At 39.3% G+C, this 19,574-nt stretch overlaps 1 protein-coding gene across 1 annotated transcript in view; it reads left to right on the top strand.

The window, feature by feature from the left end:
* The window catches only part of KAT6A (K(lysine) acetyltransferase 6A), a 127,528-nt gene extending 109,807 nt beyond the window's left edge, over window positions 1–17,721 (top strand). The window contains exons 10-17 of the mRNA XM_012655999.1: window positions 1,716–1,857; window positions 3,389–3,550; window positions 4,616–4,709; window positions 6,437–6,668; window positions 7,720–7,927; window positions 9,089–9,697; window positions 12,724–13,036; window positions 15,056–17,721. Coding sequence (XP_012511453.1) covers window positions 1,716–1,857; window positions 3,389–3,550; window positions 4,616–4,709; window positions 6,437–6,668; window positions 7,720–7,927; window positions 9,089–9,697; window positions 12,724–13,036; window positions 15,056–17,721 — 4,426 coding nt within the window. The remainder of the gene's footprint in view (window positions 1–1,715; window positions 1,858–3,388; window positions 3,551–4,615; window positions 4,710–6,436; window positions 6,669–7,719; window positions 7,928–9,088; window positions 9,698–12,723; window positions 13,037–15,055) is intronic.
* Window positions 17,722–19,574: the final 1,853 nt, after the last annotated feature.

The following is a 19,574-nucleotide window of genomic DNA, read 5'->3' as shown; positions in this document are numbered from 1 at the left end:
TTGCCTCCTGCTTCTTGACTTTAATTTATGTCATTCGTTGTTTCACTCAGTACTTTATTTTGGAATGCTTGCACTAGTGATATAATTTCAGGTTGTATTAATGTGGCTAATATTAGAGATTTTGAAAAACAATATTATATATTATAGACATTTAAAAATATTATACCATAACAGTGCCTTGGAAGCTGTATTCATTGTGCTGAATGGCAGTTTTAAAAATAAGATTGAGGTTATATGAGAAGAATTAAAGCACATTGTGAATCCCCAAGGAGAAAGAAAAAAAAATCACATGCCCTAACCCACCCTTATTTAGCATATCCTTAGTGCATACAGGACTAGTATTCTATAAATATACCTTAAGAAAAGCTTTAGTAGAATGTTAGGTGTTTTCAGATAAGTTATAATTATGTTTCAAAAGCTGCTTCCAAAGTAGAAACTTGAAAAAGTAGATGTGGTCTTTACGCTTTAACAAATCAAACATTTTTGTGTGTGTTAATCTGTTTAGCAAATACTATTTTCTTTAATTCTAGGGTAATGTTTTAAGCATAAATGTCCAAATTGATAGCAACTAAATTAAGTTTATTTCCTTCCACTCAGTATATAATTATGAGAAAAGATACAGCAATTTATTTGAGTTATATGTTTTATCATTTTTGTCAAATACCATCTAGTATTTCTGCATATGCAGTTTTAATGATTGTGTCAGATCTCAGACTACCAAGACATGACAGTACTGATTATTATAGTTCAGGATAGAGGGAGGCCAACTCTGTGCTGAGGGTACAGCGGATGTGTAAGTTCTAACACAAGGGCCATGTGGTCTTACGGATTCAGACTAAAACAGGTATACAAGCCACTGATGTTTAGTTTAGGTTATGTTCCTTCCATTACCTTATGAACTGGTCTAATCACTTAATTTTATTGCCTAAGTCCTCATAAAAGGGACATTATGAGGAAGAAGTCCTGTTAAACTACCACTAAAATAGCAAGACTATTGAATAAATACAAATTAACAACTTAGAACATCTGAAATAATAATTTGAGTCATTATTTTACCTGTTGAGTAATAATTTTGACTTACATGATTTCACGTGGTGATACTTAGCCAGGGGAGAGCCAGAATTTCAGGGGTAGAAGGAATAAGGTAGTGTAGTGTGCTGTAACCTGCCAAAACATATTCAGTGTTAGAATTTCATACTTAAAAACATATACAGAGTCTGTCTTTTGAGGGTACACTGTATGTCCATTTTATTCAGCACCATATACTCAGTGTATCTAGCACAAGGCCTGACACACAGTAAGTATTCAACAAATATTTATCTTCTAAGATGAGTGAATGAATGAACAAATAAAACAAGTAACAAATAAAGGAAGAATAATGTATAGCTCGACAAAATCATTCTTACTGATTAGTGTGTTCTGAAGGTAGACTTTATTTTCTGTTTATTGGAGATTCTCAAGGAGGGAATGTGAGATTTTTGTGTCTATCAATTGGGTAGTTTGAAAGACTGGGAATTATTATTTATTAATCTAACAGGTATCTAAATTAGTTTGGGTTTTTTTTCCTTTCTTTTATTCATTAGTGGAGATAATGATACATTCTGTATGTTTTTTGCCTGGGTAGTAAGGAGAGGCAAGAAAGATAACAGTTGTGAAAGTTTGAAGTCCTATAAGATATAAAGCCCTGTCCTTTTTTGTTTAATTGTTGTTTACAGGCTGCCCAAGTTATATCTTTGTGAATTCTGTCTAAAATACATGAAAAGTAGAACTATTCTACAGCAGCACATGAAGAAATGTGGTTGGTTCCATCCTCCTGCCAATGAGATTTACCGAAAGAATAATATTTCTGTCTTTGAGGTAAGGTAGATGCTTAGTAGTTGCCATTCTATCCATTTCAAAAACAGTGCCACCTGTACTGCACCTAATTGTGCAAATTGATTTTTTGGGGGGGGAATGTTATTTTACTGTTGTACACTCACTATTGAATCAGATTATCAGCTTTATGAGAAGCAGAATTAGGCCAACCCAAATGGTACCAAGTTCACAAGCTTGACCGCAAAATAAATTATTCTGTATTTCATTGAATCAAAGACATCAGTTATAATATGCCTATTTTATGTACCATTAAAAAGGAAAAAGTATTACTAATTATAATTTTTTAGAACTTCATTTGGTTATTTAATGATTTTGTATATGTTAAGATGTGATAAAAGTACATCTTAGAATCTATGAAATATGGCATTTAAATCAAAGGAATTCTATTTATTTAAAAGGAATGTCTCACAGAGGTGTGTTTAATGGCATTAGTAAATCTTATTATGATGATATGACTTTTGATATGTCTGTGATTCTGTGCTGCTGTTAGTAGTGGTCCTTAATTTCTCCATCCTGAGTTCTGTGGTTTGAGTGCCAAGTATTTATTAGATCCTGTGTTCCTCGTTAATTACTACAACGATAGAATTTCAGATTGTCAGGTCCATTCAGTCTCTTACTTTCCTGGTCTTCCCTAAGACTTTATTTTAGGTGATCAATAGAGGAGCTCTTTACCTTGGGAGAAGGGGGGGCCAGTGTGGTATACAGTACTGTTTCAGAACACCCGAAAGCAAATTGCTTTTCAACTTAAGCATATGTTGGTGGGTATTTTAAAAAGTGATATTAAATTACTTAGATTGTTGAGGAATTCAGTTAGTATGGCAGACAGTGTCTTGGGAGCTAATATGGACAGCCGTTGGCATTTTTTCATAAAAGAGCAAGCTCTAGCAACTCCAAGAACACAGGGCTGTCAGGAGCAGCAGAGCATAGTGCTCCTGAGCTTGGCCAAGCTGAGTTTCATTTGCCAGGTTGTTACCTAGGAAACATACTTGGCGCTACTGCTTGGCAGTAGTTAATACTCCCTCAAGTAGCTTTATTTGGGGGTAAACCTGATCATGCTTGTCAGACTACATTGCTTCAGGCTACTGTGGAGAATAGATTACAGTTATATCTTGTTTTACCTAATAAATGTATTTTAGAAAGATTACATTTAAATCTTTTGTTGAATTAAATACTTTTGAAAATTAAGCTTGCTGTCCCAAGGATTTCTACGCTTAATCTTTTTACAAAAGCAAAAAAAATGCTATTTTAAAGCCAGATTATCATCTCCATATCTAACTATTCCTGCTTTGTTCAAGTATACACTATTTTATGTATTTGATTATCTTAAAACAGCAGGTACCATAATACCACCATTTATTTCACACGATAACTTCTAGGTTCCAGTGTGTTCTGGTCACTGACAGCTTCTCTTCCATAGGACTGTGGATACCTAGAGATGCTTGGAACTGATACGTATTATTCTAGAACTAAAGAGACACTCTGGTTACCATTTTGTTCTTTTTTTTCCCTCTAGGTTGATGGGAACGTGAGTACCATTTATTGTCAAAACCTGTGTCTCTTGGCAAAGTTGTTTCTTGACCACAAAACACTCTATTATGATGTGGAGCCATTTCTTTTTTATGTTCTAACACAGAATGATGTCAAGGGCTGCCACCTTGTTGGCTACTTTTCTAAAGTAAGTATGTCAGCTTAAAATGTGTTTGAATTCATACGGAAATCTGAAACAATCTTTGTTGGTTCTCACTAGACGGCACTACAGGTGTCATCCAGCTTTTTGGAAAGGAAAATAGAAGGAACATTCAGAAACTTACCAGGTGCTGGAAGATGCCTAGTAACATTCAGCAGCCTATATTCTCCTAGGAACATGAACTGCTGGCAATACTCAAGAGGAAAAGTTTTTAAATGACTTCGATTCCCATGGTGATAATAGATAGAACTTGTGAAATAAACAGTCATTACCTCTGAGTTCTTTCTCAGTTTAAACCATCTCTTCCTAATTTGAATTTTAGGCACAGAAATAAGAGTAAGAAGCCATTTTTATTAAAGGGTGTTTCTCCTTCCTTAATCTTTCATTCCCTTGGCAGGGGGAATTTCTTTTCTAGTCAAACAGCATAAAAGTTTATTTTTATTTAAACAAGCCATGGTAAAAATCTAAGCCTATAATACAGTTCAATGGGAAATGCTAGCTTTATTTAGAGTTCTTTAAGCTCTATTTCATTAGCTAAATATGATTTAAAATATATTGACTAATTTATAACAATGTATTTGTACCCAAATTCAAGACTTTTGTGTAAAGTTAGGTGCAGCTGATAGGGAGTGGGAGTGCCCTGTGTAGCATCAGAGAAGGAAATAAAGAAAACTTCGAAATAATTGATGGATCTTCTCACTTCTGGAGTACCACATTGGTTCATCATTTGTAGCTTCGCACATTGTTTGGAACTCAGATTCCTCTGCTGATTGACACACTGTTTTTGAGTTGCAGATAATGTTGGATGGCATCGCTTTATTTTATATTTTTACTCTCCTGGAATGGTCGCTTTGTAGGTAATGGCAGTGACTTAACATTGTCCTATCTTCTCCCAGTGCGGTATTTTTTCTTGATGTACACAGCTATTCCCAAAGGACCAGGGCTGTGGTTTTGGCTGTTGGTCTTTGTTTCTTAGTAATTAGCATTAGCATTACTATTCAGTTTTACCAGCCTGTTGTTTTAAAATTTGGCTTCTATTCTGTTTTCTCGCAGGAAAAGCACTGCCAGCAGAAGTACAACGTTTCCTGTATAATGATTCTTCCCCAATACCAGCGTAAGGGCTATGGCAGGTTTCTCATCGATTTCAGTAAGAATTGTATTAATTTCTCATTATCTCTTCCTGTGGACTTTCTGTGTATATATGTTTTAAAGATTTGTAGATGATTTGTTGGCTGCTGGTATCTTTTGTCATACTGTTGTATGGATCTTTAAAACCTAAAGCCACAAGTTCCTTTTGTTTTGATTGGACATGGCATATTTTTAAAAAGCCAACATTGAATACAATTTTGTGTGATTTGTAACAAGCACCTTTAATTTGCAACTGTCCGTTTACAATGGAACTTAATTTTATGTAGTAATACTAACAATACTTAAAAGCATTATATAACTAAAATTAGTATTAATAAAGAAGTACAATGCCTGCCCTATTTTTGTTACCCAATTATCTGAAAAAAATTTGTGCATTTTTTAGTTAGGCTCTACCTAGTGGTTAAAAATACACAACACATCTTTAAAATCTTTAAAAGTGAATGATATAGGAAAGAATTTAATCTGAGTTAAAAAGTGAGAGCTAACAGTTCTAAAGAGATCATTGTGGAACTTGAGTTTTGTTTCACACATTGATAATCTTGGCTTAGGAAGTTAAATGTATGTTTGTAATAAATGTTACAATGATTACAAAATAGTGATTTGAGGGAGTATTTTCCCTCAGATATTGCTGTAAAATATTTAAAGGAATATATGTTAATAGTTCAAACTAAGGATTTCAATTCTGGTCTTGAGAAGTTAATTCTCATCTGGACCAATTAAGCTTATTCTCCTTGGCTTTAAACTATATTCTTTACCATATTTTATTGAAAATATATGCTACTAGTTATTTTGTACATACTTTCTGGCTTTTTTGGATTAGCAGCATTGGGCGTAACTCAGATTATTTCCTTTAATACATTGTTTTGAAATAGGACTCATGATTAGACATGTTATATATGCCATTAAATAGCAAAATTAGGGAAAATCTTTTATTTGTGGTGGTTAGTATTTTTGAGGTATATAAACAACAATCTGTGTGCTTATAGTATTTGTTTTTGTTTACTTTTCCTCATATATTTTTCCAGATTACCATTCTGAGGCTGCTTTTAAGTTTTCTTTAATGACCGAAAATACCACATTTTTCTGCCATCTCTGTTTTCAATTCTTTGCCCTTAGAATTTATACCTTTCTTTTCCAGTTCTTGAGAGTTATACACTAAACACTCGCACACTGTGGGCATTCTTGCTTGCTAAGAATTAGTGTGATAGGTAAAATTGTGAGGGGAGCTTTGGTAAAGTGAGAAAGTACCATCTAATTTGCTCACAGAAGAACCATAATCTTAATAGGATTACATAAAAATTAAGGCATTCTTTTGTATTTCTCAATTTAGATGTAACAGTTGCCATCTAGTGGTCCACATAAAGCAAGGGTGGTGTTCCTCCCATAGTGCGTTGAACTAAAGAGCAATGTTGCCCTGATCTTAGGTAATGCAGCCCGTTAGTATAATAGAAGTCCTATGTTTTAACAGTTTGAATATTTTAACAAGATAATTTATATTAACTGTAGACAAAATAATACTTACCTAATCTTCAGTACCTGGAAATTATGTAACCTTTCATCCAATTTGTTTTAAAGTAGTCTTTGCAATTTTGCTCTTTTTTTTCTTTTGAAGTAATTTACCTTTGAAATTATACTTGGATTGGTTGTAGAAGAGGGGATTGCTATTTTGGTGAATCAAACTTTTTTAGGGTCTCTGACATATTTGTGATTTGGGGGTTTCTTTAGGTTATTTGTTATCAAAGCGTGAAGGCCAAGCGGGGTCTCCAGAGAAACCGTTATCCGATCTAGGTCGTCTTTCCTACATGGCTTACTGGAAAAGTGTAATATTGGAGTGCCTTTATCACCAAAATGACAAACAAATCAGCATTAAGAAGTTGAGCAAGTTGACTGGAATCTGCCCTCAAGACATCACTTCCACACTCCACCACCTACGAATGCTGGACTTCCGTAGTGACCAGTGAGTGTCACATTCCTTTGTGTACCTTCGAAAGAAAATCAAGGGGAAGTTTTTGGATCAGGCAGTCGGATTATTGATGAAAGGCCATTAAGTGGTACCACTTGGTGATGATGAGACATCATTTTCCTTTCTATGATACTTAATTTGATTTACTGTGTATATATATTTTTTAACTTTTTCTGGTCTTCCTCCTAACTTTTGGACCTAAGCTACTGAATGTTTCATCTTCTAGTATTGGTAGCTTTTTCATAATACAAGAAGTAATAACTCGGGCCGGGCGCGGTGGCTCACGCCTGTAATCCTAGCTCTCTGGGAGGCCGAGGCGGGCGGATTGTTTGAGCTCAGGAGTTCGAAACCAGCCTGAGCAAGAGCGAGACCTCGTCTCTACTAAAAATAGAAAGAAATTAATTGGACAACTAAAAATATATAGAAAAAATTAGCCGGGCATGGTGGCGTATGCCTGTAGTCCCAGCTACTTGGGAGGCTGAGGCAGTAGGATCGCTTGAGCCCAGGAGTTTGAGGTTGCTGTGAGCTAGGCTAACCCCACGGCACTCACTCTAGCCAGGGCAACAGAAGTGAGACTCTGTCTCAAAAAAAAAAGAAAAAAAAAAGAAGTAATAACTCTAGAAACAACACCATTACGTAAAATATGCCCACAATTAATTTCCGTGTAAATGGTATAAAGTGAAATATAGATTCAAAGGAAGAACATTTCACCCTTACCTGAAGTGGTCCAAAAAAGCTCACAAAGAAAAGAGGCGTTTGAGCTAATCAGAGAATAGGAAAGAGAGCAGCGAAACTTCAGAGGGGAAAGAATGAGGCAATAAATGGTTAAAATAACCCATTGCTGTGCTAGAAAGTGAAGTGTTTGGCCAGCTTCTTATTTATTAGCTCTCTCACCGACAGCGTGTTTCCATATTTCATCTTCCCATGCAGGCCATCTTTGAAGCATTCATCGTCTCCTTCAGGCTTTTCCAGGGGTTATACCTCCTTATTCATTTATTTACATTCTGTACCTTGTTGATTGCTATAAACTTTTCTCTGGTTCTAGATTTGTGATTATCCGCCGGGAAAAGCTTATCCAGGATCACATGGCAAAGCTTCAGCTGAATTTGCGGCCTGTAGATGTAGATCCGGAATGTTTGCGCTGGACGCCTGTCATAGTGTCCAACTCTGTTGTCTCAGAGGAGGAAGAAGAGGAGGCTGAGGAAGGAGAAAACGAAGAGCCACAGTGCCGGGAAAGAGAATTGGAGACCAGTGTAAGGGCTTGAATCGTCTCTAATTTTGATGACAGAAGATGAATTTTGGTTTTCACGAGTATTTGTGATATGTATTATGATATCTTACCGACAAAGTAAATTCACATTAGAATCTCAGTTTTATTTCAGTGGTAGAAATTTCAGGAAGATGAAATCTGGTTTATTTGTGTATTTTTAAGCCTTGAACTATTAGGGAGATCATGGAATTTCTTATAACGTGTTACTTATGATTAAATATTTCTTACCAGAGTGCTAATAAGCAGTTCAATTTTAAGCTGTACAATAATTGAGGAATGCAAATTGAATCTAAATCTAACAGTTGTTAAAAGTGAAGATACATTTTCCTTAAAGTAGAACATTAAGGAATTAAACATTTATGTTTTCAAATAATGCTGAAAAGTTCCATGGATACACAAATGTTTTAAGCCATTAAAGGCTTGATGATAGACTGTGTTGTATTTTCTTCATGTGACACATTTTTGGTTCTTTTTAAAGCATTGCTTCACCCTTTTAATATCCATGTCCTTCTTTGATAAACATAAAAAAATCTCATGTCCCTCTTTAGTGCAGTTTAATTTTCAAAATGAAATTATTCAGAATAAAAATAAGTCATATAATTACATAAATTTTCTTTCATATTTCTCCAATGCCTCCTTCCTCTTGCCCATGCCCCAACATCTGTGTCTTCCCTGTTCATGAATTTTTACTTCTGAGAAATTTCATAAATAATCTCATTTAACATTAAAAGAACATTAATGTTCACTTTGCTTGCTGAAGATGGTATTCCATTGGTGTTAAGAGCACGAGCTGTGGAGCCAGACCACCTGGGTTAGTGCCCCAGCTGCTTCCTGTACATTGAGCGACCTGGTGCAGCTCGCTCGCCTTTTTGTGTGTGTGCCTCAGTTACCTCATCTATAAAATGAGGATATAGTGGTAATACTTAATATGATCCTCGGGAGAATTAAATGAATAATACAGATAAAGCATTAAAACAGTGCCTAAGTGTAGGAAATATTCACATTAGCTATTAAATAATTGTTCATTTTCTTTTTAAAGCTCAGTTTCGTTTACTTATCTCAGCATTTAAAAGGTCAGAATAGGTAGATACAACCCAAATAAGACTGAAAAATTAACCAGCATTGTTTCATTTTCTAAAATCAGGTGGGAAAGTCTGTGTCTCGAGAGGACAAAGAACAAGATTCTTATTCCTCAGTAGAAAGTGAAAAGAAATCAGAAGTTATGGCTCCAGTCAGTTCTACACGTTTGAACAAACAAGTGCTTCCCTGTGACAGTCTTCCCGCAAACAGTCAGCCGCCTCCTCGGAGGGGTCGCTGGGGGAGGAAGAACAGGAAAACCCAGGAACGTTTCGGTGATAAAGATGCTAAACTGCTCTTGGAAGAGACATCATCAACTCCTCAGGAACACTATGGAGAATGTGAGGAAAAATCGGAAACCTCCCAAGAACAGTACACGGAAAGTGAGGAGCAGTCGGGAGCCTCCCAGGAGCAGCCCAGCCAGGACGGGCAGCCAGACCCTCCCACGAGGAGACTCAGCGAGGGGGCTGAGCCCTGGCGAGGGCCGCTGCGTAGGAGCCCCGAGGCTCTGCAGTGCAGGCTGCCAGAAGGGAACGACAGGCTGCCTCGGCGCTACAGCGATGGCGACAGGGCGCTCCTCAGGGGCTTCAGTGAGAGCAGCGAGGAGGAGGAAGAGCCAGAAAGCCCTCGGTCAAGCTCGCCACCAATTCTCACAAAGCCCACACTGAAGCGAAAGGTAACACGTTTATTTATGTGTCTTCCTCCTCCAGTTGCAATTTATTGCACACATTTGTTCTGTCTTACAGTTCTGAAAGAGTAAAGTTAGAAATTCCTAGTGTGTCATTTTATAAACTTTAAGCCTCAGTGTATCGTAGCTTATGATCTTTCCAGTGAGCATTGGAAAGTGTGCGTGACTTCTTCTATTTATGGCAGTGGACTTGGGAATCATAAGCTTATTTAAGGGCTGACAAACTGTTTTTCAGCTTGTTGGTTTGGTGTTCAAATCATGACTTTCAGGGACTTTAAAAATATTTTAAAAGTATGTACAGATTAGGAGTGTTCATATTAGAAAGGAAGATCCTTTATTACATAGTCAGATGGGAAGTGAGCATAGTGGTGCCCTTATATTTTGGGGCACTCAGAGTACAGTCGCTCATCCTGTCTTTGGTGGTACTGTTTTCCCTGTTCTCTCTCCCCTCCTCCCATGTCACTCCAGTGGTTTGACTTGATCTTATTGTAAAAATATTTTCTAGATTGTATTTCATCATCTTGCAGTGTTTGAATGACAGCCAATTATTAGTAGTTCATAAATGTAGATTATGATAATGAATTCTCTTAAACTATGTACAGAAACATCCTAGGCTGGGAGTAGACTTTGAGCACTGCCACAAGGCAGCCAGACTAAAGTGTGACAGCCCCCCTGCAAGCCCCACTCTGTGGTAGCAGGTGACAACTTTCATCCAAAGCAGTTAAGTCATTCTTTTCCTCAGCAAAACACGAGGCAGAGCCATTTTTTTAAAATAAGCTTTTTAGAACAGTTTAGGATTTACAGAATTATTGCAAAGAAAGTAGAGAGAATTCCTGTGTACCCCACATCCAGTCTCCCCTGTTATTAACCCTCTGACACTGGGTTGGTGCATTTGTCGCAGTTAGTGAGCTATGTGGATCCTTAGTAAGTAGACTTCATACTCAGTTCAGAGTTGCAGTTCTCCCTAATGTCCTTTTGCTGCTCCAGGGTCCCATCCAGCATACCACATTAAGTTTGGTAGTCATGTGTCTTTTGGTCCTTCTCGGTTGTGACTGTTTCTCAGACTGTCCTTGTTTGTGATGGCCTTGATAGTTTTGAGGGTGACTGGTCAGGTATTTTGTAGGATATCCTTCATGATACTAGAATCAGGTAGTATATTTTTGAGAGGAAGACCATAGAGGTAAAGTACCATTCTCATATCATATAAAGGGTATCTGCCAGCATGTCTCTGTATCAATATGTATCAAATTCAGGGCATTTACTGTCAGTGTGACTTTTCACTGTTGAAGTTAACCTTGATCACCTGCCTTAATAAGGTAGTGTTTGTCAGGTTTCTCCACTGTCAAGTTACTCCTTTTCTCCCCTTTTCCATATTGTACTAGAAGGAAGTCACTGTGCACAGCCCACACTTAAGGTATGGAGAGTTATGCTCTCCCTCCTAAGAGCAGCATATCTGCATAAATTATCTGGAGTTCTGTTCGGGTGATTTATACTTTCTCCACCATCTATTTATTTATCCAAGCATTTATTTATATCAGTATGAACCCAGATATTTATTTGATATTTCAATTTATAATCCAATACTACTTTTTTAAAATTTGTTGCTTGGGCTGGGCGCAGTGGCTCGTGCCTGAAATCCTAGCACTTTGGGACTCTGAGGTGGGAGAATCACTTGAGCCCAGGAATTTGAGCTTGTTGTGAGCTATGATGATGCCACTGCACTCTACCTGGGGCGACAGAGTGAGACCCTGCCTCAAAACAAAACAAAACAAAAATTGAAATTGTTCAAGCTTCGGCCATTAGGAGTCTTTTCAGTTTTGCTCATATGTCCCTTTAGCATATATAACGTCATCACTGTGGGGTTTTTTGTTTTGTTTTGAGCACTTTCTTACTTTGTGGCACTACGAGATGCTCCAGGTTCATCTTGTATGTTTCACACCCCTGTCCTCAAATCAGCCATTTCTCCAAGGAGCTGGGATGTTTTTAATCTAATTTGAAAATTATATTCTCAATTAGAACTAGTAAATTTGAAGTAGGGGAAAATCGAACATTGAGTAACTCTACTGTTCAGTCCATGATCGGGAGGAATAAATTCTTTGCCATCCTAGGGCTCATAGTGCCTGTTTATAAAGTAAAGCAGATTGTGCTATTTTCTTATATGAATAAAAGAATACTGTAGCAGGCAGGGAAATTATGTGCAGAGTACTTCGAAAGTTCTTGAAGAAATTCACTTGACTGGGAATCAGCAGACTGTATGTTATAACCATTTCTGTACCAAGTAGAAAGGTGACCTTAAGCAGGTCCTATGACCTCTCTGGCCTCTATAGAATGAGGGGATTGGATTAGACATTCTCTAGGCTATTGTCTCTTATTTTGTGATACCAGTTGTGTAATTTAAGATATTAGGTCAACCCAGTGCAAAATTGTGCCAAATATGCCAAGTTCCAATCTCAGATTTATTTGACTACTGAAATGCTTCACTAGCACCAAGTAAATACGTTTCAGCTCCGTATCTCTACATTCCGTTGTAACTTTGTATGGAGGGCTTATGAAAACGGCATACAGCTCAAATAGTTCTGCTAACCTTTGGAGCAGTGCTATGAGGCAAATAAAGTGTTTTTAATCCTTTTTTGCTCTTAAAGAAAAGAGAAGTTTAAGGGACTAGCCTCTGGGTCATTTCAATATTGAAATAAGCAACTCCCTTGGGTGTTAAATTTAACTGAATTATTAACAAGAGAATTATAATATCTGCTATGTGGACATGCCTGCCTGTTTTTATTTTTTTTCATACAAAGTTACATTGAATTATCCAAAATTTTTGTGTCCATAATACTGTGTGTGTAGTGTCCTGCTATAATATTTTGAAATAACTTTCAAAATGTCTTTTGGCAAACAGCATCCTCACTTTATATGTGCTAATTCTATTAGGTTTTAAAACTGTTCTCATGTTATTAACAGAAAAGATAGCATTCATTATTACTGTAAATAAAATACTTGCTTTCTCTGTTAAATAGAAACCAATTCTTCATCGAAGAAGGAGAGTCCGAAAGCGCAAACACCACAATAGCAGTGTAGTCACAGAAACCATTTCTGAGACTACAGAGGTGTTAGATGAACCTTTTGAAGACTCTGACTCTGAGAGGCCAATGCCAAGATTAGAACCCACCTTTGAGATAGATGAAGAAGAGGAGGAAGAGGATGAAAGTGAACTCTTCCCTAGAGGATACTTCCATCGTTTGTCCTCGCAGGATGTTCTCAGGTGTCGATCCTCTTCTAAGAGGAAGTCTAAAGATGAAGAAGAAGATGAAGAATCAGATGATGCTGATGGTATGTTGTACAGAACTTACTTACTGTGGTTTTATGGTCTTTAAGTGTACAGCAGTAATAGCGACAGACCCTTCCGCAAAAAGGCTAAAAAATGAACACAACCAACTAAGCAAAAAAAGGAAGGCTTGGCAACCACTAAAAAGTTGTATCAAGTATGTCCATCCCCGTTTTTTCATATGTTTCCCCTTGAACTCAGGGGAAAATATCCTCTGGAGAAAATATCTTATTGTTAGGAAACTTCTTTTTTGCCTGAGTTTTTCCCAGCCTTTATCAAATCTTTAGTTAATGGCTGAATGGGACTTAGCGTCAGGAAGATGTAATAACCCTACACTAGAATGTGCGCTCTCTAGACTTAGCCTCTTTAGTTCACTGCCGTGTGTTGAGTGCTCAAGATAGGCACTCAGTACGTGTTGTTCAGTGAGGAGTACTAACAGGCACTTCTTCAGTAAGAACAGATTCATATAAAATGGAACTTGGTTCACATCAGTTGAGGAATCCTTTCAGAATCACATCTAATATGTCTTACTCAGCTGGTAGTAGATTTTTAATAAATAGTAACAATAACTCAAAATAAGTTAAATTTTATGGTGTAGATAAAAATCTAATTATTTACTTTAAAATAGCCTTGTTGTCATTTCCTCTGTAAAGATAGAGAAACTGGGGCTCATGTAGATGAGCCACGTCAAAAACTAGTCTTGTTTATCCTGACCTAAAGTTTTTGCAGATTTTTCATGCTGCCTGCATTTGTAATATGTTTGCCTTGCATGGGCTCTAAATGAGCTTTTTTTACTTTGCTGTGTAAATCTGAGGAAGTCTAGTTGTCCACCCTTGGTACATAAACCTTTAGCTTTTATGCATTAACTGGTTGAGTTTTTTATTCTACTTTTTAAAATAAATTCACTTGATTTCAAGTCTAGTAGATAACTTGCATTTTCTCCATTCTCATATTTTTATGTAACAAATACTTTTAATACAGCAATAAGATGACTGAGTTTTGTTTTAGTGTGAATAATTCTCCAAGGTTTTACTCATATTATATTTTGAGATATATAACTAGGAAATTAAAATTTTATTTTGTGAATTTGACACTTTACATTCTGTCTTAGATAATTATACACTAAAATAGTATCCCCTCATTAGGTGCCTGTCGACTTGGACAGATGTTTTGTGATACAGCTGTTTCCTTTGTTGACTTTCAAGTTATTACTGCTAACTTCTCCCCTCCAAATCTTGTTCTTGCCTTAGTGTTCTTTTCCTTTAAAAATTAATGGGGATTGTAAATGTACTTAATGCCAGTGTACACTTAAAAATGGTTAAAATTGTAAGTTTTATGTTGTGCATATTTTACCACAATTAAAAAATAATGGGGACACAATAATTCTAATATCAAATTTATTTCTAATAAACATCATTGGTGCTTTAACTTTGTGTTATTTGTCTAGGACTAACTGCCTTGAGCTGTTCCCATGCAGACACAGCACTGATGGAACAGTTGTTCACACAGGACGGCTCGTTTGTGGCCTGGAGCAGTAGGCTCATGGCACTACTGAAGTAATGATTTTGAGGAAACTAAGAGAATCAGAGAACATACATCCCAGGCCAGGGGTGGGGGTTGCGGGGAATAAACTGATTTGTAACTTTCAGTAGAGACAACTTGATAAAAGCACTACTTTTTTATTATCTTTATAAAGCTTATCTCCATTTTATAGATGATGAAACTGAAACTTAGAATCACTTTCCAAAGCCATACAGCTGGCGATGATGAACTGGTTTTAACTAGTGCCTGGTAACATAACGTTGACCAAGATTCTTTCTACCAATTCACTGCATGACTTTAAAAGATGTCATTAGTTAGGTTTATCCATTAGGTTCTTACCTTTAAAATGAAGATAATCAGGAGTTAATAAAAGTGATGATTAGTAAAGTCATTTCTGTGGTACATGCTGCTCTCAGAAGAAGGCACTGGAAAATACAAGATCTTTTAACCTGTCTTTATTATTTTTTATCCTTCCTGTATAGACACTCCTGTCCTAAAGCCAGTATCTCTCTTGAGAAAATGTGATGTGAAGAATTCTCCACTTGAGCCAGATACATCCACACCTATGAAAAAGAAAAAGGGGTGGCCCAAAGGCAAGAGCCGCAAACCAGCCCACTGGAAGAAAAGACCTGGGCGAAAGCCAGGGTTTAGGCTGAACCGGGAAATCGTGCCCATTTGTACTCAAGAGTGCATTGTTGGGCCCATTGTCCCCACTCCCAAATCTGGACGTAAACCTGAGATTCAAGAGAGTGAAGAAACTGCTGAACTGAAGGAAGACTTGCCCTTATGCGAAGGAAGGAAGGAAGAGGAGATGCACGTGGAAGCAGAAGAGGTTGAAGAGGGAGAGGAAGAGGATGCAGCCAGCAGTGAAGTCAGAGTGGCTTCTCCGGTGGACAGCAGCAATAGTCCCGAGACCGAAACTAAAGAGCCCGAGGTGGAGGAGGAGGAAGAGAAACCCCACCTCATGGGAGAGCAGAGGCAGGCAGAGGAAGAGCAGCAAGAATCGGGAGAACAGGAGCAAGAGGAGGAAGATGAAGCAACTGCAGAGACAAACCAGAATGAAGACCACGATGCAGATGATGAAGACGACGGCCATCTGGAGTCAACACAGACAAAGGAGCTGGGGGAACAACCAGTTGGGGAAGATGTCAAGGAGGAGCCCAGTGGTCAGGAGTCTTTTTTAGGTACTAACATGCAGAACAGGGAGAATACAAAGGATAAAGATGAAACAGAGCCAGAGTCTGAAGAGGAGCAGCCTTCCCATGAGACGTCAGTGGTGTCAGAGCACATGCCGGGGTCTGAGGATGATCACGAAGAAGAGTCGCACACTAAGGAAGACTTAATTGAATTAAAAGAGGAAGAAGAGATTCCTCATAGTGAACTGGATCTGGAAACTGTACAAGCAGTGCAGTCTTTGACTCAAGAAGAAAGCAATGAGCACGAGGGCGCCTACCAGGACTGTGAAGAAACTCTCGCGGCTTGTCAGACCCTGCAGAGCTACACCCAGGCTGATGAAGACCCTCAGATGTCCATGGTTGAAGACTGTCATGCTTCAGAACATAACAGCCCGATCTCCTCTGTTCAGTCTCATCCCAGCCAGTCTGTCCGTTCGGTCAGCAGTCCCAACGTGCCTGCCCTTGAGAGCGGTTACACCCAGATCAGCCCGGAACAAGGATCCCTGTCCGCACCCTCTATGCAGAACATGGAGACCAGCCCCATGATGGATGTGCCTTCTGTATCAGACCACTCTCAGCAGGTGGTGGACAGTGGCTTCAGTGATCTGGGCAGCATTGAGAGCACCACAGAAAACTATGAGAACCCCAGCAGTTACGATTCCACGATGGGCGGCAGCATCTGTGGGAACAACTCCTCCCAGAGCAGCTGCTCCTATGGTGGGCTGTCGTCCTCCAGCAGCCTCACCCAGAACAGCTGTGTGGTCACCCAGCCAATGGCAAACGTGGGCAGCAGCTGCAGCATGATGCAACAGAATAATGTCCAGCCTGCTGCGAACTGCAGTATCAAGTCACCTCAGAGTTGCGTGGTGGAGAGGCCTCCCAGTAACCAGCAGCAGCCGCCGCCGCCGCCACCCCAGCAGCAGCAGCAGCAGCAGCAGGCGCCAGCGCCACAGCCTCCGCCGCCCCAGCAGCAGCAGCAGCCGCAGCAGCAGCAGCAGCCGCCGCCGCAGCCCCAGCCCCCGCAGCCTCAGCCCCCGCCCCCTCCCCAGCAGCAGCCACCCCTGTCACAGTGCAGTATGAATAACAGTTTCACTCCAGCTCCTATGATCATGGAGATACCAGAATCTGGAAGCACTGGGAACATAAGTATCTATGAGAGGATTCCAGGGGATTTTGGGGCCGGCAGCTACTCTCAACCATCAGCTACCTTCAGTCTCGCCAAGCTGCAGCAGCTGACGAACACCATCATGGACCCTCATGCCATGCCTTATAGCCATTCTCCTGCTGTGACTTCCTATGCAACCAGTGTTTCTCTGTCCAATACAGGACTGGCTCAGCTAGCTCCGTCTCATCCATTAGCTGGGGCTCCTCAAGCACAAGCCACCATGACGCCGCCCCCAAACTTGGCATCCACTACCATGAACCTCACGTCACCTCTTCTCCAGTGCAACATGTCTGCCACCAACATTGGCATTCCTCACACTCAGAGGTTGCAAGGGCAAATGCCAGTTAAGGGACACATTTCCATCCGTTCCAAATCTGCACCACTGCCCTCTGCGGCTGCCCACCAGCAGCAGCTGTACGGCCGCAGCCCATCCGCGGTTGCCATGCAGGCCGGCCCTCGGGCATTGGCTGTGCAGCGTGGCATGAACATGGGGGTTAATTTAATGCCAACTCCTGCCTATAATGTCAATTCCATGAATATGAACACCTTGAATGCCATGAACAGCTATCGGATGACACAGCCCATGATGAACAGCAGTTACCATAGTAACCCTGCCTACATGAACCAGACAGCACAGTATCCTATGCAGATGCAGATGGGGATGATGGGGGGCCAGGCCTATGCCCAGCAGCCTATGCAGCCAAACCCTCACGGGAACATGATGTACACGGGCCCCTCCCATCACAGCTACATGAATGCTGCCGGTGTACCCAAGCAGTCGCTCAACGGACCTTACATGAGAAGATGAGCAAGAGGAGCTCGCAGTTAAAAACTTAAATATATATAAATAAAGGAACCTTTTATACTGACAAACCAGAGAAAAATGGACCTTTTTTCCAGTTAAAATATTGCTGTAGATTTAGAGGAATTTTTCTTTGGTTTATTTTATTTTTTAGAAAATTTGATCTCTTTTTTTGGGTTCATTTTGTTCTGGGTTTTGGTTTTCTTCACAATCTTGAACATTTTACAGAGGAACTCATCTAAAAAGGATTTGGGGATAGGGGAAACATGCACAAAATCTTTTCATAATTAAAAGAGCCTTACTTTCTTTACATACCACATGGACAGAATTTGTGTAAAAGTGAATTACTTTATTTTAAAATGTATGTTTCTCCTCACTGTTTGCAGCTCCCAATGTTGTCATTTTTAAATGTTATATATACATCTCAAGGGTTTACCAGACCCTTTCCTCCAAACCCAACCTTTCATTTCCTACTTCATTCCAGCAGGAGGCACTTAGGGGAGACTCGGATGGGGACATGGAGAACAACCCAAGCTCCTTAAACTTATTATTATTGTTAATATTATTATTATTATTATTAATAAAGTGAGGCAGGAACGTGCTTCTCCTTTTAAAATCCCCTCCACTCCCTACCCACACACACACACACACACACACACACACACACACACACCTCTTGAAACCTTTCCCTAAGAATGTTTCTTTATAAACGGACTTAATTGAAATCTTTGTTTTCCTTGAATCAAGTGTAATATAATTTTTTTCTTCTTCTGTTTTTTAATATTCCCACTCAGCACTCAGAGACACAAAAATACTGTAAGTCTCAATTAACAGCAGAATCTCAGAGGAAAGCTCTTTGCAATCCTAATCCAGCCTTTGGAGGAATAGAGACGGTCAGTTAACAATCAAGAAGGGGAAATTAACCTCTTGTTTTTTACCACCTGGTGAATCAGCCATAATGCACGTACACCACCGGCCTCTGTTCTTAGTACTTTGAAATGCTAACTAAGGGTCTTGATTCCTGAGCCTTTGACTCTTAACAAAACTCAAGTAGCAGTCCCCAGTGATTTGCCTCTTATATTCTTCCATAAGGTGTTGGTGGACAACTGTACATTTCAGTGATTTAAAAAACACCTGACAAACCTTTGACACTTTATGTTGGAAGAGGCGATGCAGAGTCCGTGTCAGGAGGGAGATCATGGTGTGAGTTTGATAGCTACTTAATGATACATACCTCTAGTTTTCATGTGTCTTTTGAGATACTGAGTTCATCCCCTGTGAATCCGAGCGCACAAGCCCCTCTCTGCGAGTGGCTACTAAGAAGAGGGACAGACTGACCACCAGCATAGTAGGGCAAATCTGGACGGCGGGAATTCAGCAGGGTCACGCGTTGCTCCCAACTTCGTTCTCTTCTCTTGTGCAGCCAGTTCGCCCGTTCTCTTTTTATTACTTACTCCAGGGATAGGTAAAAAATATATATATATATATTCCATCATTAGAAGATGGAAACTATTATACCACTTGGTATGTGCAGTCAAATATCCAAAAGGGGGGAGTACTGCTTAAAGAAATACCTGTAAGCATTAAATTCTCTCCTTTATTTGTACATTTTATATAGATAAATTTTTTAAAGTACTAATTAGGCATTAAATTTTTTCAAATGCACAGGTTTGTTGGTTTTTTTATACACTTTAATTGACTTTCTCAGTTGAGTGTGTTAGCTAGAAAAAGGCAGGATTCCGCGTCGTATCCGCTACCCACGCCGAGCATGTGCAGGGCCGTGTGGGGCCCAGTCTCTCTGTGCGTAGAGCGTGCCGGCTGCCCTCTCCCTGCAGCTGCAGCTGTCGCTTCCTGGTGGG

Source organism: Propithecus coquereli, unplaced genomic scaffold (assembly GCF_000956105.1).
Source record: "Propithecus coquereli isolate 6110/MARCELLA unplaced genomic scaffold, Pcoq_1.0 Scaffold496, whole genome shotgun sequence".
NCBI lineage: Eukaryota > Metazoa > Chordata > Mammalia > Primates > Indriidae > Propithecus > Propithecus coquereli.
The sequence above is the reverse complement of the archived record's forward strand: the minus strand, read 5'-3'. Positions and strand labels throughout refer to the sequence as shown.